Here is a 25,243-nt window from a genome sequence, read left to right on the forward strand (position 1 = left end):
AGAAATAAGCATATTGAGACTCATTTATTACTCTCTCTACTATGTTTGAAATTTTCCATTAAAAATTATTTTTCTAAAAATAAATCAATAATTATATTATATTCTAATATAACATGTCATAATTTACTTCACCAGCTATTTGTTTTTGGACATCAGCTCTGTCCAATTCCATTACTAGTAAGAATGCTGGATAAACAGTCCCCAAGTCACTTAATGCAGACTTAGTTGGACCACACACCTTGGGAGAGAAGGGAAGATCAAAGGAAGCAGTAGAGGATACAATTAAGGTGCACATTTTTCGCTTTTGCTCCACCCTCTACCTGGTACTGACAGATATCCAATTACCCCATGGTTAGCTCTGGAGGTTTTGAGATAGACTCTTATGATGATAATACATTAATCATCTCAGAAAAATAAATAAATAAAATTAAAAGTATAACCTTAAGCACCAAACTTCCAAAGAATTACTTAAAATATTACAGGGACTTCCCTGGTGGCGGAGTGGTTAAGAATCCGCCTGCCAATGCAGGGGACACAGGTTCGACCCCTGGTCCAGGAAGATCCCACATGCCACAGAGCAACTAAGCCCGTGCGCCACAACTACTGAGCCCACACATTGCGACTACTGCGTGCCTAGAGCCCATGCTCTGCAACAAGAGAAGCCACTGCAATGAGAAGCCCGTGCAACTCAACGAAGTCTAGCCCCCGCTCACCTCAACTAGAGAAAGCCCGCGCGCAGCAACGAAGACCCAATGCAGCCAATAAATAAATAAATAAATAAATAAATAAATAAATAAAATTATAAAATCAGTTTTACAATGATATCTATGGTTCTGCAGAAATGGTACAAATGGTTTTCAAATAAATCTGATTTCGTAAACAGCTTAGACAGCACTATAGTATCCTCCACAATAAGGCAGAGTGTTTTAAAATGGAAATTCTTACCAACTTATATCAAATATGTATCATCTGATTAGATCTAAAGCAGATTCAATGTGTTTCTTACTATTTATAAAACATCACTATACCCACCTAACGATTTGCATAGTCAATTAGACAATATATCAACCAAGACAACTAAAAACGCTCCAGGAACTTCCCTGGTGGTCCAGTGGCTAAGACTCCATGCTCCCAACACAGGGGTCCTGGGTTCCATTCCTGGTCAGGGAACTAGATCCCGCATGCCACAACTAAGAGTTCTCATGCCGCAACTAAAAAAGGTCCTGAATGCCACAACTAAAAGATCCCCGCATGTCGCAGCTAAGACCCAGAGCAGCCATAAATAAATAAATATATACATTTTTAATAAATAAATAAATAAATAAATAAATAAAAACTGGCTCCAAATAAGGGCTAATGATTAACATAACTGAAAAGGATCTTAAACAGAATTATAAACACTAGCAAAGCTAATTCTTTTCACTGAAGGGTAACGGCACGAAACAACTGATCATAAAATGTGAAATCCTTCACAAAAGTATTCAAAGCAAATTAAATTTTAGAATGACAAATATTCAAGTGCTACAGTATGAGAAGTACTGTGCATTGTCTGAATAAAAGTAATGAGAGATAATACTGAAAAACAGTCACCATTGGTGAAAGAGGCACTTAAAGAAAGATAATAGTTGTCTTTTGAAAAACACTATACCCCCAAATGATCAAAACGTTCCTCATTCTTCAGTATGAGCAATAAGAAGATGAAATAGAAATGCATATAAAGTATTTATAGCTGCATGACAATTAACTTCAAAATGATACTGAGTCTCTCATGAGAAAATGGTAGCCCCCAAAAGAATGAGCCCCTTTGGAATTACATGTCTGACAAATTCCAGGCATTAAATATCACGTCTGTTTTCCCCTCCTTTCTTCAAACCTTTATTCTAGTAGCACCGCTCAGTCTGAGATGCTCTGCACCACAGCCCCTCCCTACCTCCTGGACCGTGAGGATGCAACCAATCTTTAACGCTCCCAAAGCATTTTCACCAAGATGCACACACTTCCAGCAGCTACCATTTCCGTTTAGCAAAGTAGGGGAAAGCAGTCATCATCAGAGCTCGACTCACTCTCTGATGTGAATGCACATCTGGTCCCAAGTCTCCTCACTCCACGCCTCTTCCTTTACACTCGCAAAGTTCCAAACCCATCCTGCTCTCGCACCTCTGCACATGCTGTTCCCGAAGGCAACAGGCATGCTTTGCTTGCTCAAGTAGAACCCCAACTAATACTTCAGGTCTTAACTCAAGCTAGGTTCTCAGCGAAGCTTCTCTCACTCATCCAGGATAATCTGCTGCGTCTTCTCCCTTGCTCCCAGTAAACCGCCTCCCCTACCACCCCCCATTTCAGTAGCGAACTCTTTGAGGACAAGAACTGTGTGTCTTTCCAAAACATTTCGATCTCAGGGCTTTGGTATAACGATCTCATAGTAGGTGGTCAAATTGTATCTCCTTAACCCACCTTGAGTTACTTATTTTTCCTGTCAGAATTCTTGAGGGTCATGGGATAGTACTGCAGAAGTATTTTGTAAAAGCACTGTACAAATGATGGGTTTTTATAGGCTGTACTTATCTTTTAGACAGTGAATCACAGTGCTTTTCATCCTAAATTATAGTTGGGAAATATAAACACCCTGTTAGTCTCTACTGTCGAATTTCTTAATTCCCTAACCAAATAAACTAAACGATTCCATCCCTAAGATGGATCTGACAACCTTCAGGAATATTAAGATTCCCACTCCAGGAATCTTTTCTTTTAATTTCCCCTAGGGACTTCTCTGGTGGCGCAGTGGTTAAGACTCCGTGCTCCCAATGCAGGGGGTCTGGGTTCGATCCCTGGTCAGGGAACTAGATCCCACATGCATGCCGCAACTAAGAGTTCACATGCCACAACTAAGACCCAGGGCAACCAAAATAAATAAATTAAATAAATAAATAAAGTTTAATATCCCCTAACCTCAGATATAAAGGAAAATTTATAGTGTTTATTATTTGCCTCAGAGGTACAAAATGAATAGTCAGCCAGGACCCCCCAAATCACTTAAACCTGTTTCTTTCAAAGTTTTGTCTGGACTCCTAAAGCAAAAACTACAGAGCACGTTATCATTCTGTCCTGTGTCCACAGAGATACAACTTGGCTTTTTACTCATCTCTTCACTTCTTTCCTATTCTTTCAGTGGCAGGAAGGACATGGATACAGAATAAGAAAACTGGCCTTTCTCAAAGGCATTCAAAACAATTTTGCTACCTCAAAAAAAGACTAAAAAAAAAAAAAGAGAGAGACTGGACTAAAATTAGGCAGTCTCAAATTGGGGCAGGTAAAAGAGTTACGTAAAACAACTGAGTAGTTAATAAGGAATAATGGTTACTATCCTGGCCCTCTGGAGAAGAAATGTCCTGTCTAAAAATCTCAGTATTCACTAAAAACAGAACAAAAAGCTAGCCAAATAAAATACACCTGAAGGCTGGACTCAGTTTCTTACACCAGCACTATTTTAGTAGCCATAACACACACAAATTTGTGAGTTATGTTCGTGAGTTCCTTGCTGAACCTGATAATCTTTAAGCACTTCCTCTTCTACCTTTGAAATTTAACTCAGAAAAAAAAAAAAAAAAAAAAGGACCATGAGAGCCATGTTTTCCAAATTAAAGATATTATGGCTGGGAGATAGTTTCAACAGGCCAGAGTTTGCTGGCCCCTATTTTACTCTAATAATGAATCAGTATCTTTGAATGTCTTGTCCTAAAACATCTTTGGCCTAGTACTAAAACTCTACCTTCAGTCTATGACTTTTTATTCTTCCAATATACTCTTTTTTTAAAAAATCGAATTGTATACTTTATTTATTCATTTTTAATTAATTAATTTATTTATTTTTATTTTTGGCTGTTTTGGGTCTTCGTTGCTGCGCGCGGGCTTTCTTTAGTTGCAGCGAGCAGGGGCCACTCTTCGTTGCAGTGTGGGGGCCTCTCATTGTGGTTGTTTCTCTTGTTGCCGAGCACGGGCTCTTGGCGTGCGGGCTTCAGTAGCTGTGGCACACGGGCTCAGTAGTTGTGGCTCGCGGGCTCTAGAGCGCAGGCTCAGCAGTTGTGGCGCACGGGCTCAGCTGCTCCGCGGCATGTGGGATCTTCCCGGACGAGGGCTCGAACCCGTGCCCCCTGCATTGGCAGGTGGACTCTTAACCACTGTACCACCAGGAAAGTCCTATACTCTCCTTTTAACTGTGAAGCAAAGCCACCATCCTTGAATGTCAGAATTACAATACCTTTATTGGTAAAATAAGGTCTCTTCCAACCAATATCCCAATACCACCACAACCCCACACACGCGTGCACACACAACCCCTATTCAGAAATGGTCTGGTTCATAAGGCGTCTCCCTCTCCACTAATAATGTGAGAAGATTACCATTTAAGTAGCACTCCTAATTCTATAAATTCAGCCAATATGATTCCATTGGTTGAAGTATATACTATTCTCCAACGATGCATAAACTATGGGACAGACATAATCTTGTGCTGCAGAGTCATTCTCAGGTTCCCGATCAAATGTCATAATATCGTAACCCACAGGGTGAACTTCTGGAGAAATCCAATCAAGACAAAAATAGTAAACTGTAACTCTACAGTTACTGTACTCCACAGTTAGGGTGGGCCATAATGCCACACGACTGGTGTCCTTTGGTCATAAAGAGACACACCAGTGGTGCATGTTCACAGAGGGATGACCACGTGAAGAGGCAGCAAGGTGGCAGCCACCTGCACGCCAAGGAGAGAGGCCTCAGAAGAAATCAAACCTGCCAGCACCTCAATCTTGGACTTCTAGCCTCCAGAACTGTGAGAACATAAACTTGTTGTGTAAGCCACTCAGTCTGTGATATTTTGTTACGGCAGCCCTAGCAAACTAATACAGTGTGATTTAATACCTGTGATTAAAAATTTCTGAACAAACTAAAAGATGTGGTTGCTGGATTTTTTGAAAAATGTGTTTTCTCCTTGTGCTTTGCTTTCTTTGTTAATAAAATTTGTACTGAAATATAACCTATGTTTAATAAAAGCATACAAATCATAAGTTTCCAGCTTTGATGACTTTTCACAAAGTGAATACATTCATGTAACCGCCACTCAGATCAAAATAGAAAACACTGGTAGCTGTGCTTTCTGAATTCATGGATTCAAAACTGAATTTTCCATACTAATCGCTTACATATCTTGAGTAACTTTGTTTCCTTCCTGATATAGATGGTTTTTTATCTTTCAAGCATAAGTCTTATTGGACACAACCAGTATTGTTTAGAAATATTGCAATATCAGAAACATTAAACTTCTTAAGGACTAACATGTTAAAAAGAAACCAACCAGAGTCATGGTTCCATCATTTTATCTATCTATCTATCTATCTATCTATCTATCTATCTATCTATCTATCTATCTTTTCTTCTTTTTTTTAACAGGAAGAGACTGTGGTTATCTTTGTGAGACACACAGTCTGCTAAACTTATCACATAGGCTCCAATTAGTTTTTCTTTCTCCCACTTAACATCTTTTAATATTTTTTTCCGACAAGACTTCACAGCAAGTAAAGGCTTTTGTGGAAAGTGAATGTCAGTTAAAGCAGTGATGCAGTTAATTTATTTGAATTACTTTTCATGAATTTTATAGTCTTGAAATGAAATTGTTTCCAACAAGTGATAGTTTTTTCAGCTAATGAGGTACCGTGTATTATTTTCCCCTTGCAACTGTCTTCCCAAGTAAATTATATTCTAATGGAAAAGTTCTATGGTTTTGAAGTAGTTATTTCAAAAAGCTGGAGAATACAGAGAAACTGCATAAATGAAAAACTAGATGCTGAAATCCAAAAAAGGTCAGAGGCAGTCTCTAAGAGAACTTTATTGGAATCATAACCACAGTTCATGGAGGAATTGGAGAAGAACAGATGAAGAGAAGGGCAGGGATGAAAAAAGACAGGATTACCCTGGGGGACTGAGGGGAGATGGTGGTAAAAGCCCAGTGAAGGCAAGAGCAGCGCACTCAGTCATCCCGGTGGGAGCAGAGGCAGGCGCGGAAGACAGTGGTCCGTCAGATCGGGAACAGGCAGTTGACGGGGACAGGAGCAGAATCAGAGAGTGATTTGAGGCGGTGACACAGCGATGAAAAAAACTGGTGTGTCCTAAAATTACATCTCGACTTCTTTTTTTTTTTTTTTTTTTTTCGACTTCCTATTTAAAATCTTCCTGAACCTCAGTCTCAGGATATTTGGGTCTATGAAAGTCTGCTTTACGTGTGGTATCCCCAGGAAACACAGTAGGGTTCAAAATCTCTTGGACGCACGGACCCTCCAAGAGAGAAGGCTGAGGAGCAAAGAACACATCAGAACTCTCACAGAAATACTAGTATAAGTACATACAGTCAGCTGTGAAGTATGACATTAATTTAATAAGGATTATAATACCACATTTGGTCCAGGAGTTTTTAAAAATGGGGTGTGTGCCAGGGAATTCCCTGGCGGTCCAGTGGTTCGGAGTCTGCGCTTTCACTGCCGAGGGCGTGGGTTCAATCCCTGGTCGAGGAACTAATATCCCGCAAGCCACATGGCACGGCCAACAAAAAGGGGTGCCAAGGTTATCCCTATAAAGACATCATTTTCACTTTCTGAATAAAGGTAGAGCGATAGTTTACTATCTCTATCTTGGTTTGTTTTCCTCCAGAAGCTGACTGAGACAAGGTTTTAAAGTTCAGGTAGTTTTATTTGTAAGGTGATCCCAGGAAACACTGGAAGAGGATTGGGGAAAAGAGACAGGAAGAAGAAAGAAGTCAATAAAGAGCTGAGTCTAGGAAACAGGTACCAGTTGCATGCCACTGTGGACAACTGCAGCAGTTGTTCTGCTGCAGAACTCTGCAAGACAGTGCAGGACGCGTGCCCCGGGTCACCCCACCTGAGGGTTAAGGGAGCTGGGTATTTACCCACCAACTCCTGTCAGATATTGGTTGAGGGCCGCTCCCAGAGTGAGGGTTAATACCCTGACATTTCTGACCCGCCCTCCAGGCCAGCAGAGGAGCTGGCAACAGAGAAAGCTCTCAGGCAGAGATATAGATACTGGGATTTAGAAGTTGGCCAGTGTGCACAGAAACGGCAAGGGCTGAGGGACTCTGGGAGGGCACTGAGAGCATCTGGGGCATGTAGGTCACAGTTCCTAAACCAGGGAAATCTGTCCCTAACTTGGGAATGTAAGAAACATCACCCTTCACCTAGAAGATGCAGAAAAACGACTGAGAACTGCTCTAAATCAATACACCTTTCCCTTTGCTAAACAGTAGAGGTGCTCTTCTCAAGAAATTGTTTAGCTATGATACATAACAAGTTACAAAGAAAAAATCTGCCAAATCCTCATAGTTATTAAGTTCTGCATAGTTATATAAAAGAAACCAAAGCTGTAAACAACCCTGGGTGGTGTGTTTTTTTTCTCTATGAGCAGAGAGGGCCACAACTTCCAACCATAAAATATTCTCCAGAAAGGCTCTTTTAGAGAAGAGAAAAAAATGTAAAAACAGTATGTCTGTAGAGTTTTCCCCCTTCTTCTTTTGGAATAGCTAATGATACAATATAAGCAAGAAACTGAGGACTGATACACATACACATGGTTCTTACAATAAACTAAAAAACAGACTTCAGGTGAATTTCTTTTCAAACACAGTCTTTCAGAGTACGCTGGCTCTCCATCAATGTTTCACCTCTGGCCAGGCCACAGCTGTCTATGTCTAACAGTTGGTAAGAACATGTAAGAATAAGGTTTTATTTAAGAACTTAAAAATGTTTATTAAGTCATTGTGCATTAAAGACATATAATTGACCTACCTTTCAAGAGGTTTATTTTAAACTTAAACTCAACTTAGATGAGATCGGTTTCTCTAGTCTTCTTGATCAATTTCTTAAATTTTCCAAAAAACTGATATTCTAAATTGAGGTCTGTACACAAATCGTATATGTCCCTATTGTTTATATTGAGATATACTAGTACATTCCCTACTCATAGTAACTATATTGAATTAAATAACATTTTTTAGTCCATTCATCATATAAATTCTTACACAGCTTCTATTTTATTGTTAACTTTTATTTTAAAAGTGCTCTATGCCTTTAGAGTTTAGTCATATTGCGCTGACAAGATTTTCTTCTTTCTAAATGTATCTATTTGTTAACTTTAACTTTATGCAATCTGAAAATAATCCATGACATTCGGTAAACACAGTTTAAGTATTTCCCTCTCCAACAGTGTTACAGATTTGACATCAGTGCCTTGGTACAGCTCTAAAAATGATTTCCTATTCTGTCACTTCTTTGCCAGCCAAATTCCTGAAACAGTTCTGCAGAAAGATTGCTTCATGCCTTCACAGTAATACAAATGACTTGATGAATTGTATTTTCTCCAGTGGTGCCTTCGTAAGTGGACATTGTAAGCTGTTAAATTGCAAACCACTGTGATTTCAGATAAAGTTGAACCATAAATCAGAAAATAGAACGTAAAGAGGAAAAAAAATCAAGAAACACTGGAGTCTGAGCATTAAATAGTTTCCACTGACTACATCTATGATGATATTTTGGAATTAATGTTCATTTTTTTAGGTTCATTTTTTTAGGTACCATAATGGTACTGTGGTTATGTATTTTTTAAAAAGGAATCCTTATGGAGACATGTACTAAGAATTTAAAGATGGAATGATATGCTGTGTGAGATAAAATAACCTTGTGAGGTACAAAGGGCAGTGGCTGGGGTATAGCTGAAGCAAGACTGACCAAATGTTGATCCTCTGAAGTTGGATGACAGGCACATGGAGTTTCACTATACTATTTCTCTACTTTTGTATATGCTTAAAATTTTTTCCACAATGAAAAGTTAAGCTGCAGGCCAGAAGGGAGTAGCATGATATATTTAAAGTGATGAAAGGGAAAAACCTTTCATCACTTTAATACTCTACCCAGCAAGGCTCTCATTCAGATTTGACAGAGAAATCAAAAGCTTTACAGTCAAGCAAAAGCTAAGACAATTCAGCACCATCAAACCAGCTTTACAACAAATGCTAAAGGGACTTCTGTAGGTGGGAAACACAAGAGGTGAGAACAAAAGAGTAAGGGAAGAAAAAAGACCTACAAAAACAAACCCAAAACAATTAAGAAAATTGCAATAGGAACATATATATCGCTAATTACCTTAAATGTAAACGGATTAAATGCTCCAACCAAAAGTTAAGCTGTCTCAAGAGCAGTCTCCTAAAAGCACAGAAATTTCTTCTGATACAACAAAAGGAAGAAAAAAGGCAGAAGGAGGAGGGGAAGGGGAAGAACAGGAGGAGAAGAACAAAAACCAACTACTGGGGAGGTGAACAGGTTCTGGTCACTCCTGTTGGGTCCGTCAAAAAAAAAAAAAAAAAAGGCATTTTTATTTTATAACTTTAATCTGATCCGTAGTTATACCAAATAGCTTGTCCACTAAAAATAACAGCTTCTCTTACACTAGACAAGGGCTTCTTATCCTTGGCACTACTGACATTTGGGCTGGGTAATTCTGTGCTGCAAGGGGCTGTCCCTGTGCACAGCAGGATGTTTGGTGGCATCCCCAATCACCAGATGCCAGGAACATGCAGCCAGTGTGACAGTCAAAAACATCTCTGGATGCTGCCAAAGCAGCCCCCAGGTGGAAACCACGGCACTAGATAATACATAAACACAAATACACATCTGGAAAGAGGCAGGTTAAAAACATATTGATAATCTGCAGACAGACAATGATCAGACAGATTATTTTTGTTTCTGCAGGGCAAACCCAGTAGGGAATTTATGAAGGAAGTGAGGTTTAGAATAAGTGAAGCTATATATCATTTTGATAAAATCACAGTGATAGGCCTTACAGAGGCTTAGGAGACAAAATGCAGCAGGGCAATGAGGGGTGCAAATATATATGAAAAAAGCAAAATACGTTTTTACAAAAGTAATATGTTCTTTATCACTGACAGCACGTTAAAAAAGCTGGGTGGGGACAGTACACAGGGTTTATTATATTATTCTACTTCAGTGTATGTTTGACATGTTCCAAAATAAAAAGTTAATTTTTTTCCATTCCATTTCTCGCTTTCTTTTTTTTTAATGCTGCCAATTACTCACAAAATTGATTTTGCACCTACACTCTGAAAACCACTAGAATGATATTAAGGGCACAGGTCTACAAGCTGTATGTTGTTCAAATTATATCCTATGTAAACCCCATTTCTCTCATCAATAAAATAACAATAGTGCCTACCTCATAGGCTTGTTGTGTGAAATAAATAATTCCTGTAAAGTGCTTAACATAGTGAACAAAATAAGTGCTCAATAGGTTACCCATTTCTGTTTAGCTATCACTGCTTAATGACAAGAAAGACATAAACCTTAGTAAAAAGTTCCTTCAATTTTTCTAAACCAAATAGTTATGAGAATATAAAATGAGGCACTCTGTGTCACAGCAAATGTAATCAAGAATATAGTCCAACTATAATTCAAAGATACATGCAACCCTATGTTCACAAAAGCACTATTCACAATAGCTAAGACATGGAGACAACCTAAATGTCCATCAACAGATGAATGGATAAAGATGACGTGGTACTTATATACAATGGAATACTACTCACCATAAAAAAGAATGAAATAATGCCATTTGCAGCAACATGGATGGACTTAGAGATTATCACAGTAAGTGAAGTTGGTCAGAGAAAGACAAATATCATATGATATCACTTATATGTGGAATCTAAAAATATGATACAAATGAACTTATTTACAAAACAGAAAGAGACTCAGAGACATAGAAAATAAATTTATGATTACCAAAAGGGAAAGGGGGTGAGGGAAAGACGTATTGGGAGTTTGGGGTTAGCAGATGCAAATCATTATATATAGAATTGATAAACAACAAGGTCCTACTGTATAGCACAGGGATATTCAATATCCTGTGATAAACCATAATGGAAAAGAATTTTAAAAGGAATGTATATATATGTATAACTGAATCACTTTGCTGTACAGCAGAAATTAGCACAACATTGTAAATCAACTATACTTCAATAAAAAAAAATCTCAGAGTCCCACTGCAATGGCAACTAGTAATATGCAGATTGTGATAATTTATGCAACAGTATAATTCATGTAAAAGCAGTGATAAGAAAAAAATTCAAAAAAGAAAACAGCTGTAGTTTGAAAGCTATAAAGCACACACAGATACACATAAAGCTTAATTCAAACCAACTGACTCTCAACAAACAGGGGAAATGCACCAAATATTATTATAATGTGCCCAGTGGTTAACCAAGTGTCACATCACACAGCACTGAACTAATCTGATTAACAAAGAGAAAGTAAAAGAATCATCTGTGCCAAAATAAAAATATAATGAGCAAGAAATAAAGTAGGGAACAAAGGAATTTAATATTCAATTTTGAACCTCAAGTGTCCTAAGAAAAAGACTTAACTTTGAAGGAAGAAAATCTATCCTTTTGTCACTAACAAGCCATCTCACTTAAAAACATGCTAAAGAGTACCTTTAGAGTATTAGTAATTCTTAGGAGAGAATAAAGGAAAACAAACTATTTCAACACATATTTGCTTTAACAAGCCCATGTGCTATGTGCTCAGTCCTACACTAGACACTCTGGAGATAAGCATGAGCCACAGTCCCCTGCCCATAAGGTTTAATTCCGGGACAAAATGAGTAATACAAACCTTACTGCCACACAAGTCCAGATGAAGGAAGAATCAACAAAGGCTACAGCCATAAGGGCAGAATGGTTATGACTGTAAAAGGCAAACAAATCCCTGGCAGAGGAAAACAAGGGGAAAAGGAGAGGCAGCAGTGTCAGGAAGCTACTGTGAGAGAGAAGGGATTCCAGCAGATTGGACTAGAAGAGGGTAGAGAGGACGGGTGAAGTTTTCAGAGGATTTTGGATTAAGTGGTATCGAGAAATGTGTATGTGTAATGTCTACTATAGGAATGACCAAGTGGGCAACAGACTGAATGAGAGTTAGAGGAGGCTAAGAACTATCATGGCCAAGAGAACAGAAGAATGATGTTATCACTGACACAAATATGGATACATAGAGAATAAAGGAATGCAGAAGTCAATTTGATTTCGTATCTTCTGAGTTTCAGGTGATAAGACATCCAAGTGGATTGTCTGTTAAGACAACTAAAGATGGGATGAACATCAGATGAGAAACTAGACCTTTGTCACTGCTGCCACGCTGGTCCAAGTCTCTGTCATCTCTCCCCGGATTACTGCAATAGCCTCTAGCTTCTACCCTTGTCCTCATGGTCTCTTCTCAACTGGCCAGAGAGGGCCTTCAAAATGTAAGTCAGAGTATATCACTACACTGCTCAAAACCCCCCAGTGGCTCCCCATTTCACTCAGTAAAATCCAAAACCCTTATAATGGTTCACAAATCCCTTCATGATCTGCCACCGCCAACCTCCTTCCTCTCCAGCCTAATGGCCTCTTTCCCCTGCCTGTCAATTCTGCCCACACTGACCTCCATGCTTCTCCTAGAACATTCCAGGCTTGCTCCCACCTTAGGGCAAATGTGTTCCCTCTGCCTTGAAAACTCCTAGCTGGATAACTAACTCCACAAGGTTATCCTTTGCCTCTTTCAAGATTTAGTTCAAATCCCACCTTCTCAATGAGCCCACATCTGACCACACTATTTAAAATTTCAAGCCCCACCCTCAACCTAGTACTCCTGATCCCACTACCTGCTTTTTTCCCAGAGAACTTACCACCTTCTAGGCTGCAATATAATTTACTTATTATGTTTACTATTTGTTGCTGTCTCCTCTTACTAAAATGTAAGCACCATGAAAGCTGAGATTTTGCTCACTGAAGTATCGCAGGCCTAAGTAAAAGAGGGCTTGCAAAAACTAGGTACAAATACCAATTTTTTGAATTAACGAGCTGCTAAAAAGGGGTCAAAGATAATGAAAACTGGGGCTTCCCTGGTGGCGCAGTGGTTAAGAATCCGCCTGCCAATGCAGGGGACACGGGTTCGAGCCCTGGTCCGGGAAGATCCCACATGCCGCGGAGCAACGAAGCCCGTGTGCCACAACTACTGAGTCTGCAAGCCACAACTACTGAAGCCCGCGCGCCTAGAGCCCGTGCTCCACAACGAGAAGCCACTGCAATGAGAAGACCACGCACCGCGACGAAGAGTAGCCCCTGCTCGCCGCAACTAGAGAAAGCCCGCATGCAGCAACGAAGACCCAACGCAGCCAAAAGTAAATAAATAAAATAATTAAAAAAAAAAAAAGATAATGAAAACTTAGAGCAAAAAAGTCACCCTGTCTCTGTCAGCTCTAAGCCTGCCCATTTCTTCCAATACTTTCTAACTCAGTAATGGTCTCACCCTTCAACCAGATTTTCAAGTCAAAAAAGCTTGGAAACCATCCTAGACTTCTCACTCTTCCAGTCCCTGCCCAGTCAATTCATTACCAAAAGCTGTCAAATTTCCTCTAATATCTCTAGAACAGGAGCCCTCTTTTCCACTGCCACTGTACCAGTACAAAGATTTTCATCTCTAAACTAGACTATGAAATCCACAACTGAGCTTTTTTGCTTTGATCTAACCAGGACCATTGAACGGATTTTAGATGATGACAGAGTATGACAGGTAGCAGAAAGCTAAGTGAAGAATAGGATACTTGAAGGTGAGAGAAATAAATTTTATCTTCACTTTCTTCCCTCCTATTGATGTGCATTTATTCATATATTTGAGGTCCAGCTCAAATATTTTCTCCACTTTTGAAGCCTCTCCCAGTTCCTTCAGGCAAAGTACATATTCTTTTTTGTACATAACTCTAACAGAGCACTTTCTGTAGCAATTATTTTTTCACATATCAGTTGCCCAACTGGACAGGAGTCTAGTCTTATTCCAGCGTAGAGCCTAGCATCAAAAATATCTGTTGGGGCTTCCCTGGTGGCGCAGTGGTTGAGAATCTGCCTGCCAATGCAGGGGACACGGGTTCGAGCCCTGGTCTGGGAAGATCCCACATGCCGCAGAGCAACTGGGCCCGTGAGCCACAATCACTGAGCCTGCGTGTCTGGAGACTGTGCTCCGCAACAAGAGAGGCCGTGACAGTGAGAGGCCTGTGCACCGCGATGAAGAGTGGCCCCCACTTGCCACAACTAGAGAAAGCCCTCACGCAGAAACGAAGACCCAACACAGCCATAAATAAATAAATAAATAAATAAAAAACAAAAAAACCCCAAAAACATGCACTCTATGCACTGAAGATTCCTTTAAAAAAAAAAAAAAAAAAAATCTGTTGGGGCTTCCCTGGTGGCGCAGTGGTTGAGAGTCTGCCTGCTAATGCAGGGGACACGGGTTCGAGCCCTGGTCTGGGAGGATCCCATGTGCCGCGGAGCAACTAGGCCCGTGAGCCACAACTACTGAGCCTGTGCGTCTGGAGCCTGTGCTCCCCAGCAAGAGAGGCCGCGATAGTGAGAGGCCCGCGCACCGCGATGAAGAGTGGCCCCTGCTCGCCACAACTAGAGAAAGCCCTCGCACAGAAACGAAGACCCAACACAGCCAAAAATAAATAAATAAACAAATGTGGGGTTTAAAAAAAAAAAATTAAAAAAAAATCTGTTGAACAACTTTTAGTCTAGAATTGGCAATTGTAAAATGAAAACATAAGTTTGAGCAAAGGTAGTGGTACAAAGGACAAAAGAAACAAGTTATCTGGTTACCAGAAAATAGTAGATAAAAATACTAAACTGAAGACCCAAGGAAAAAAAAATAAAGGCCAAACACATGAGGCTTTTCCATGTAGATGAGGGTAGAGAGATAAGCTAATAGAGATCCCCATGGAAATATTTAATAGAGAAAATAGATTATCTGGATTTCACAGAGAAATCTGGAGGTGGAAGAAGGGCTAATCCAAATGGCCCTTAAAAATGAAACCCATTCTCTGAGATAGGAATGCGCAACTAGAAACAAATGAATTATGTTCATCAAATGCTCATAAAATGCAGATTGTTTTAATTAAGGAGAAGCACTGTAAAACATACCATCAGGCCCCTCTAACCCCATCACGCCAAAGACACTCAAATATGTAGAATTCAACCATTAGAAAAACTGGCTCAAAAGAGGTCTCTCAAAAACCAACAAAAGTATGTTAACTGAGAAAATAAAGCTATTAAAATTAAACTCAACACACTGAACTTAAGTGAAGGTCTAATCTTTTCTCATAAAATTCTGTTTTATAGACCTGGGCACTAGTAAAAAGAAATAAAGAGCCCAGAAAAGCAATTTTTTTAATAAAAAGGTACAGTTCTATGCTTGAGAGAAAAATGGAAAAATATTCAGGATAATGTCCGCCTCCATGTATATTTCAATGTAAAATAAATGGCTTGCTCATTGTTAAATGACTCAGTTACTTACACTTTGGCAGGTTCATGACAAACCAAGCTAATACTAGAGTGGTGGCTCTTTAGCTTTTTTGGGTCCCAGATCCCTCTGAGACCCCAATGAAAGCTAGGGTCCTGTCCTGCAGAAAAACATGCAGATATACACACTTAGCTAGCATTTTAAACATGTCACAGCAGTCACAGAGCTCCTGTTGTCTATTTATGACTTCCTAGAGAGCCAAGGAACCCAGTTGTAGAACTGATACCTTAAAGAGTAGAAATAGCAAATGACGCAAGGCTCAGAAAAGGAAATGAACTGTTAACAATTCTAGAGCTTTTTTCTTGGTCCTCCAGGCAATCAAAAACACTGAACATAAAAATATCTTCTGGTTGAATTTTATCAAGTGATATACACCCAGATATAGGTAAAATGCATGCACACACCTTAAAATATATTTGAAACCTGGAGAGTTTAAAAGTAAAATCTAATATTAATAATAGTAATAACAGCTAATAGTTACTGAGCATGTACTATGTACCAAGTATTATTCAAAGTGTTTTAAATATATTCATATTTATACACTAATGTAAATAACTATTATCTGTATTTCATAAATAAGGAAATTAAAGGCACAAGAAGGTGCAAAGAGAGTTAAGGAACAATGACATGAAACAGAAATGACTGAGATTAGGCAGCAAAGACCTCCCTTACAGTGTGCACCATCTAATAGCAACTGAGACCTGCACTTGTATTACAGTTCTACAAAGCAAGAACATATTGTACAAACTCCAGAAGAAGGATGACAATCTTGATCTTTTTCCATATTCCTGGCAAGATAATCCTTATAATACCATGTTCACTTTGGAGTACACTGTAACCAGAAATGTGAATACAAAATGTTCAAAAATATCACAATGCTAACTAAAGGATTTACGAGATTAAAAACAAAAAGATTAATTTTAAGGATAACAAACCTTAGCTTTCTAAACCACTGTCTTCTGTATACGTACCAGCAATGAATCATGCTTTGGAAAAATTAGCAACTTGATAAGAGGTAAAAAATCTGAAATAGGGTACCTTTTTCTACCAAGGCAGTTCAAGTTTCCCTACCTCAAACTTTTTTCCAGACTGCTTCCTTCCATCATCTTGGTGCCAACACCTCTTCCACTCCAGGGACAACCACAAAAGTAGAGAAAACCTCACAGGTTCAATAGGTCTTATTAAATCCCATCAGTTGCAAGACTAATTCAGATCCCTTGGATGTGCCTATCCTATGCCCTGCACAATGTAGCATACAATAAATATTTGTTGAATGGTTGAATCTTCTCCAGGAGAAAATGCATACGTTTAACATTTTCTACTTCCCATAATACTACACTACAAATTATTATGGCAACAGAATAATGTAATAAAACAAATCTTTTACCTTTCCATTTTTAAAATTTTACATCCCAGGGGAAAAAAAAAGACTAATTTTTTTGACATCAATTTATGCAGCTATTGGCAATCCAAGACACCACAAAAAATTTATCTGAGTACAGGTGACGCCTGAACAACATGGGTTTGAACTGCACAGGTCTACTTACATGTGGATTTTTCTCAATGGTAAATACTACAGTACTACACAATCTACAGTTGTTAAATTTGAGCACACAGAACCACAGATATGGAGGAACCTTGGATACAGAGAGCCCACTGTAAATTACGTGCACATTTTCAACCCTGTGAGGGTTGGTGCCCTTAACCTTCCCATTTTTCAAGGATCAACTGTATACTCTATTTAAACAATAATGGTCTTAACATATTATAATTTCTTACAGCTTTCTTTTTTTTGTAACATCTTATCAGAGTATAATTGCTTTACAATGGTGTGTTAGTTTCTGCTTTATAACAAAGTGAATCAGCTATACATATACATATATCCCCATATCTCCTCCCTCTTGCGTCTCCCTCCCACCCTCCCTATCCCACCCCTCTAAGTGGTCACAAAGCACTGAGCTGATCTCCCTGTGCTATGCGGCTGCTTCCCACTAGCTATCTATTTTACATTTGGTAGTATATATAAGTCCATGCCACTCTCTCACTTCGTCCCAGCTTATCCTTCCCCCTCCCTGTGTCCTCAATCTCACAGCTTTCTTTGTAATATTTAATGAAAATACAACAAAACTATGGATGTTTTTCTTTTATACAACCAATAAACTTTCTGAATCAGGTAAGAGAAATTAGTTCTGTTAAAGTGAGGTGGCCTGCTGCTTTACGAGTAATATTCTAAATTCAGTGAAGGTTAAAAACCAAGAAACAATGAAAATAAACATATACTCTTACATATGCCACAAAAAAAGTTCCCTTTATATTTAATTCACAAACTGAAACACCTGCTCTGATTTACTGAACTGTTAAAACATCTGAGAGCAAACACACAAAATTAAAAACTATACACAGTTTCTTAGAAGTTGATACCAATTAAAAGAAATTAATCCCTATGCATTAAAAAGTATAGAAAGCATACAAGAGCCAGAATATTCCCTTTATTTTGACTAATATTCCCTAATATTAAGCAGTATTTTTTAAAATACAACTTATAGTTACTGAATATTAATTTACCAAAACAGGCAAGGCTGACCTTATCTTGGCAAAACTCATAATACTGTTTCCTCAACATCCTAGAAGACAGCTTGATGAACCACACTCTTCCATCTGCTTTGTTCTATTTCTTCATGCCCCAAATGGAAATTAAACCCTTCCAGTAACAGCCAAAATTTCATCAATCACAGGAAAGTACTTAGAGCAGAGAAGTAGTATGATATGAATAAGAGGTAGAAAGAACAATAGGTGGAACAGCCCTGGTAATGACCTTAGAGTATGTGCTGAGAGAGAAAATCTACACAACATGTACAGGAATTGCATTTAAATAATTCTATTCCCACTTACCTGATGAGCTCTCAGTAAACACCGTTAATGTCTGTCCTCCAACACTTTGCAAGACAAATGGATGTTCTCTAGGAGCACTGACTGAAGCTGGTTTTCCGCCAATATCATGAATATTTGCAAGATCCTCATTCAAAGTAAATGACACCTAGTAGACACATTAACCAGAGCTTATTACAATAGACTTTTGTATTCAAAGTATCTGTACAGAAATTCTAACTATAAATCAAATACATTTTTTAATGTGAATCTTTTCCAGTCATTTTATTAAGCATTTTTTAAAAACTTTATCAAAAAATCTTTAATAATGAGTCATAATAAGAGAATCTATCTCCATTTGTCAGAATAATGGGGCTAATCTACCATTATATAGACAGCTTTCAAATGTTTTCTCTGGCCTATGGCTGAAAAACTTCTATTTATAAAATAGAAATAAATTTTTTTTCCTAAGGTGTCTGAGGTCAAGGAAGAAACCATGTTTTGTTATATTTATACCGCTAAATAAATTAGATAAGTATTAGGTGGATGGATGGATGGATAGATTGACAGATAGATAGACAGAGAGACAGACAGACAGATCTATGCATCCATTCATCCATTCACCCATCCTTCTAGATCTAGCCATCCATTCATCCATTCATCCATCCATCTCCTAGCAAAATGCCTGGCACACAGAAGGAAAACAGTATTTGCTGAATGACTGAACATTTTAAAAGTATTAAGAAAGCGACTGTACTTGAAGCAGGGGGAAGTGAGCTATTTACTCAGGAAGCTTAAACACTCCCATAAGCAGAGGATGTCTTTCTTTTTAGATCCAGTAACTGTCTGAGTACACGGTGCTGTTTTATTTTTGAATATTTCAACAAATACGACTAAATATTCATAGGGATAACTCAATATTGAGGTTTAGAATAAGAAGACACAGTAGGTGTTCTTTCAAAATGATTTTTACCATATCTCCCCAAATTTTACATCAAAGGGATTTATAAACTTAAAATACTGATCTCTTAACCACGTAGAAAGATTATGAAGTATTATTTAAATATCTCTCTACTATGCGACAAGTACCGCAAATTATGTCCTGGACTTAATGGGTCAAAATCTAAAGCCTTCAAAAATCCAAATCAAATGCATTTGCCACACTGAAATAATGTTTAATGTATTACTGAAACAATACTAATTTTCATAGTACCAAGAGAGGGGATATTTAGGTCAAAGTAGAAAAATGCTAAGCATGAACAACTAGAAAGGAGCCTATTCATTCACACAAGAGTGGCATTTTATACTACTATGTGTTCCTGACCAGCCACCAGTTTGATGTGGAGTTTTCCAGAATGTAAACACTACCCTCTCTTTACTATTACTAATGCATAGTAAAATAATCTAATGTTTTAAATAAAATTTCCATAGAAATAATCTTACCTCGGTCCTTCCTTGATTTCTGAAAGAGAGGAAAGAAAAAAATTTCAATTATTTAATTTCATATTTTTTTCAAATGTAAGCTAAGAACTAAAAGAAATAATGCTGGGCTTCCCTGGTGGCACAGTGGTTGGGAGTCTATCTGCTAATGCAGGGGACATGGGTTCGAGCCCTGGTCTGGGGTGATCCCACATGCCTCGGAGCAACTAGGCCCGTGAGCCACAGCTACTGAGCCTGCGTGTCTGGAGCCTGTGCTCCGCAACAAGAGAGGCCGCGATGGTGAGAGGCCCGTGCACCGCGATGAGGAGCGGCCCCCACTTGCCGCAACTAGAGAAAGCCCTCACACGAAAACTAAGAGACCCAACACAGCCAACAATAAATAAATAAATAAATAAATAAATAAAGTAGCTATTAAAAAAATATATATATATGTGTCAGTATTAATAAAAATGTCCTTTAAAAAAAAACAAGAAATAATGCTACTTCATATTTATATAAAAATATTACATTTACAGAGATTAACTAATATTTATCCTTGGCTCTCCTAAACTATTCTATTTGTAATCCTATAGGAAAAACAAATACACATTAATCCCACATGAGTATTTTAGATATTATGAGTTTGTGTCTCTTAACACCATGACAACCTGACCTAATAATATTTTATCCAAATAGTGATCTTATTACAATTCTTATTTTAATTTCTGAGTATTTTAATTTATTATTTATTTATTATTTTTGGCTGCGTTGGGTCTTTGTTGCTGCACGCAGGCTTTCTCTAGTTGCGGCGAGCCGGGGGGGGCTACTCTTTGTTGCAGTGCGCGGGCTTCTCATTGTGGTGGCTTCTCTTGTTGCGGAGCACGGCTCTAGGCGCGCAGGCTTCAGTAGTTGTGGCACACGAGCTCAGCAGTTGTGGCTCGTGGGCTCTAAAGTGCAGGCTCAGTAGTTGTGGCACAGGGGCTTAGCTGCTCCACGGCATGTGGGATCTTCCTGGACCAGGGCTCGAACCCGTGTCCCCTGCATTCGCAGGCGGATTCTTAACCACTGCGCCACCAGGGTAGCCCTCTGAGTATTTTTAGCATTCAGCAGCATGTGAATGGCATATTTAATACCAGATACATAGAACTTCAACAAATTTTATTATTTATTTTATCTAGCTGAAGAAGTTTCACTTACCTAACAAAACCTTAAAGATCAAAAATTATTTTTAAATTACAAGCAATTTTCTCTGCTATAAAAATAATATATGCCCATGTAGAAATAATTTTATTACAGACAAGCCAAAAGTTTTAAATTAGCCAAGATTCTACTGTTAACATCTTCTACTGTTATCTACAGTAAATATCCTTCCATACGATTTTTTATTTATTTGAATTACGTTTTTTAGTTTTTCTTTTTCTTTTTTTTTTACAAATATGGGATCAATGTACACTCTAATAATAAAAACAAACATGTATTAAATACCTGCAAACTACTGAGTGGAAGGCCCCTATCCCCAGCCAGCAGAAGATATAAAAGCTAAATCCATAACTATAGAGCGAGATAAATTTTAATTTTAGTTAAGAGAGCCACAATGTGCTAGGATTAGGCAGGAGGACACCATTTCTTCCATTTTAAGAGTTAAGGACTGGCTCAACAAGAGGCAGCTTTTGAGCTATTGTATCAAAAGTAAATAGCTAAGTGGGACTTTCCTGGCGGTCGAGTGGTTAAGACTCTGCACTTCCACTGCAGGGGGCGCAGGTTTGATCCCAGGTCGGGGGAACTAAGATCCTGCATGCTGCGTGACAGGGCCAAAAAAAAGTAAAGTAAATTGCTAAGCAAAGCCAGGAAAATGTGATCAGATTTGGCTGGGAGGGAAAGTACAAAATAAAGAATAGTAGGAGATGAACTGTAAAGGAGAAATGGGGCCAGACAATATAAGATCTTGAATATCACAGCACAGAGCATGGCTTTCACTCTTTAGGCAATGGAGAGCTACAGGCATTGTTTGAACAAAAGTATACCAAGTACAAAGACATGTTCCAAGAAACTGACATCAGAAAATATACACAGAATGGATATGAAGACCAGATAGAAAACTACTATTTCTCTATAACACCCGGCCGAGTTCCAACCTGTCTTCCTTCAGTGGTTCAGTCATTCACTGTCTGTGACAAGTGCATGGTATAGTAATGAGTATAGGTCTTTATCCTCAAGAAGGTCCCAGTCTAATGAAAAAAAGACAGCTCCAATCCATGAACAACTACAAACAGGACAGTAACTTCAAGACAGAGGTACAACAAACTGTCATGGAAATGCAGATAGGAAAGCTAGGAAAAGATGAACTGAGTGCGGGATGAGATCGACAACAAGCGGCCATTCCAGACTAAGAGAAGAATCCAACTAAACACCAGAAATGAGAAAGTATCCAGCATATTCTTTCTAACATCAGTGAACGGGAGGCTGGAGTCAAGTGGTAAAGAGCCTTTTAGGCCAGACCAAGGATTCCAGATTCTTACAGAGATTTGTTTACTGTAGGAATTCCCAGTCTTTCATACATTAAAATACAATGTCAATCTTCTTTTTGTTGGGGAAGTACCTAGAACAGAGGTGAAAAAATTAAGATTTCACACAAAAATAATGAATTTCCAGCTTCTCTTACAAGACCGGAAGATCTGGCAGCAATGTGCTCCCAATTCAGCATGACAACAATCCCCTCAACGTGCATAGACAGTCAGGCACTGAATTCACTACAGTCCCTTCCCTATCTCTCCAGAACTTTCCTTCTAGAGGAATTTAATTTAGCTACCCTAAGACAGAGGCACTGTAGGCAAAGCAAAGGTAGGGACACAGAAGGCACTGATGTAATGTTTACTGAATTGAACTGAGGCTAATGCAGAAACGCATATAAAAAGTAATGAAGGCCTGAAGCAGACAGCTGTAGAATGCAAGGAGTGAGTGGCAAAACTGATAGAAGAGGAAATGACTGAAAGTGGGCAGCAAAGGAAAAAGGACGGGTTAAAGATCACGCTGCCATTTCCCGTCAGTGACTAGAAATCACCCAGATGCAATTAGGGAACACAGGAGGGGAGGTCAACTTCCTTTTCATAGACAGTTGACCCTTGAACAATGCAGGGGTTAGGGTGGACGACACCCTCTATGTTCATGGTTCCACGTCCATGGATTCAACTAACAGCACATCGTGGGGTACTGCAGCATATACTGACTGAAAAAAACCCATGTAATCAGTGGACCTGTGCAGTTCAAACTCTTATTGTTCAAGGGACAACTGTATATATTATAATAGCATCTTAGTTGGAATGATAAGAGATTGATCAACTCTGGATGAGTTAATTTTCTAGAATAAATATTAACCCTTGAAAACTTAAAATTTATTTTAAAAGGATTATGTATTACTTTGTCTTGGTGTATGAATGTATGAAGTATACATGAACTTTCGTCATTCTACATTACAACTAAAATATACCCTTTCCATGATGATCTGTGGTCAAAGTTATAAACATCCACTATTGTAAAACACAGTAATGTCTTCAGAAATGGATGAAGTAAACACCTGGCCCACCCTTTCACTGAATGTCTCAAAATGTTTCTCATTACTCTGAGTCTGTTTCTCAATACTCCACAGATACTTTTTTAGACTCCAGCCTCGTTCCTCATGCCTTTTTAAAAAAAATTAATGTCTTTCCTTTTTCTTACACTTTTAAAATACACCTTAGATTTGACACCAATGGGGCCAGACTTTTCACTAATCGCTGATAACCAATAAATCACCTGCTTCTTCAGGACAAGAAGACCAACCAAATAATAATGATAATAACCCTGTGCTCCACAGGATTTTTTGTGGTTTCTGTTTTGTTTCACTTTGAATTCCTATTCATATGTCCCCTTCTTGAACAATACAGCTCAAAAACCATTAGGGGAGGCCAAGCAAGGTAGGCATCTGCAGTGGGTGGAGCAGGGTAGTCATAGCCCAAGTGGAAAGGAAGTACCTGGGGTGGAGAGGGCAGGCCGGGCAAGGTGCCAGAGCCCAGTGGGGTAAAGGAGGGCACCCCAGAATGGAACGGCTCAACAAGAAATGGGTCAGAGCCTAGTGGGGCGAGGGCAGCCACATGGAAGGACAGCCTGAAACAGGCTGTTGGAGCCCTAGCGGGGTAAGAAGGCATGGCTTTGAGGAGAGGGCAGCCTCAGAACAGGGGGTGGAAGCCTAGAAGGGCTGAGGAGAGCATCCCTGTGGAGGGCAGCAAAGGTTAACAACAGCCTAACAAGGGTTGCTATAGCCCAAGGAGGGTGAGGAGGGCAATCACCAATGCGGGAGAAGTGCGGGACTCTGAACAAGTAAGAACAGAGGCCTGAACAAATACGTGAATATATTAAGAATAACAGGAACCAGGTTTCTCACTTTCAGAAAAGAGGTACAAATATGAAAAGGGAGGAAACTAGAACACACCCTGTAGTGCTGAACTGGAACTGGGTATTGGTATAAATTCATGATTTTCAATACATGTAAATGTAAAAATAAATGTAGACCCAGAGGTATGTGTGTGTACATATATATACACCCTAGCTCTGCCCACTTAGAGGGTCTGGCAGCAGCCATGAGCACCTGTGGTATCCAGAGTTTAGCTTCCAAATCCCATTTTCCTCTAGAGGAAACCAGGGCTCCTTAGAGAAATGACTGGCTCCAGGGCTCAGAGAGAAATGTACAAGATGAGTCTAAAACACCTTGCCTTAACAAAAAGTAAGTGCTCAAAGAATGATGAAGACATGCCCTTAGTCTATGGGACTTACACTATTGAACTGTAAACACTATTAAACTGTACACTTAAATATGGTTAAGGTGGTAAATTTTATATGTATTCTTTACCACAATAAAGAAAACAAAGATCATGAGTGCCAGCTAGAAGGAGCTTCCATTGGTTAAACTTTGGACAATTTGAACATCAGAATAAATGATGATAAATTGAGTCTCTCAGTGTCTTTCTGTAAGGGCAGCACCAAGAACTGAACATAATGCTTGCACTGTGAGCTAACCGGCAGAGGAAACAGTGGGATTATTATTCTACTTTGTTTTGAGCAGCAATGTGTATCTGTGCCTATGTGTGTGTATTATATACGTATATATACGTATATGTGTGTGTATATATATGTGTGCATTGATATACATGTATGTTTTGCCAGACTGCCCTTCAGAAAGTTTGTACTGATTTAAACTCCTATCAACAGTATAACACTGTTCTAAACTTAGTCAATTTTTATAACAAAAAATTATCTCATTGATTTTTTTATTTGCATATTTTCTATTATTAGTGGGCCCCGATATGACCTTGGAAGTTAAGTGTGTTTAGAAATAAAACTAGAAATTAAACGTCTCTGAAAGAAGCTGTATTAGTACAAACTGTATGACTGTCAGTAAAATATGACATATATCAAACATTTTGAAAACTGAAGTTTTCTGAGGCAGGATGGTAATGTAGAAA

General features: G+C 38.8%; 1 protein-coding gene and 1 long non-coding RNA gene across 2 annotated transcripts in view; both read right to left on the reverse strand.

Moving 5' to 3' along the window:
• GTF2F2 (general transcription factor IIF subunit 2) overlaps positions 1–25,243 on the reverse strand; it is a 145,190-nt gene that overhangs the window by 101,931 nt on the left and 18,016 nt on the right. Inside the window, exons 3-4 of the mRNA XM_082365744.1 lie at positions 19,770–19,788; positions 18,351–18,495 (exon numbers count right to left, since the gene is read on the reverse strand). Coding sequence (XP_082221870.1) covers positions 18,351–18,495; positions 19,770–19,788 — 164 coding nt within the window. The remainder of the gene's footprint in view (positions 1–18,350; positions 18,496–19,769; positions 19,789–25,243) is intronic.
• LOC309615731 lies at positions 1,321–18,340 on the reverse strand. The gene is made up of 2 exons (XR_014237028.1): positions 14,664–18,340; positions 1,321–13,977 (listed from the first exon to the last, which is right to left on the reverse strand). It is a non-coding gene; the product is annotated as an uncharacterized lncRNA (long non-coding RNA).

The sequence above is a fragment of the Balaenoptera borealis genome (genome assembly GCF_965194805.1).
Source record: "Balaenoptera borealis genome assembly, chromosome: 18".
Classification (NCBI taxonomy): Eukaryota; Metazoa; Chordata; class Mammalia; order Artiodactyla; family Balaenopteridae; genus Balaenoptera; species Balaenoptera borealis.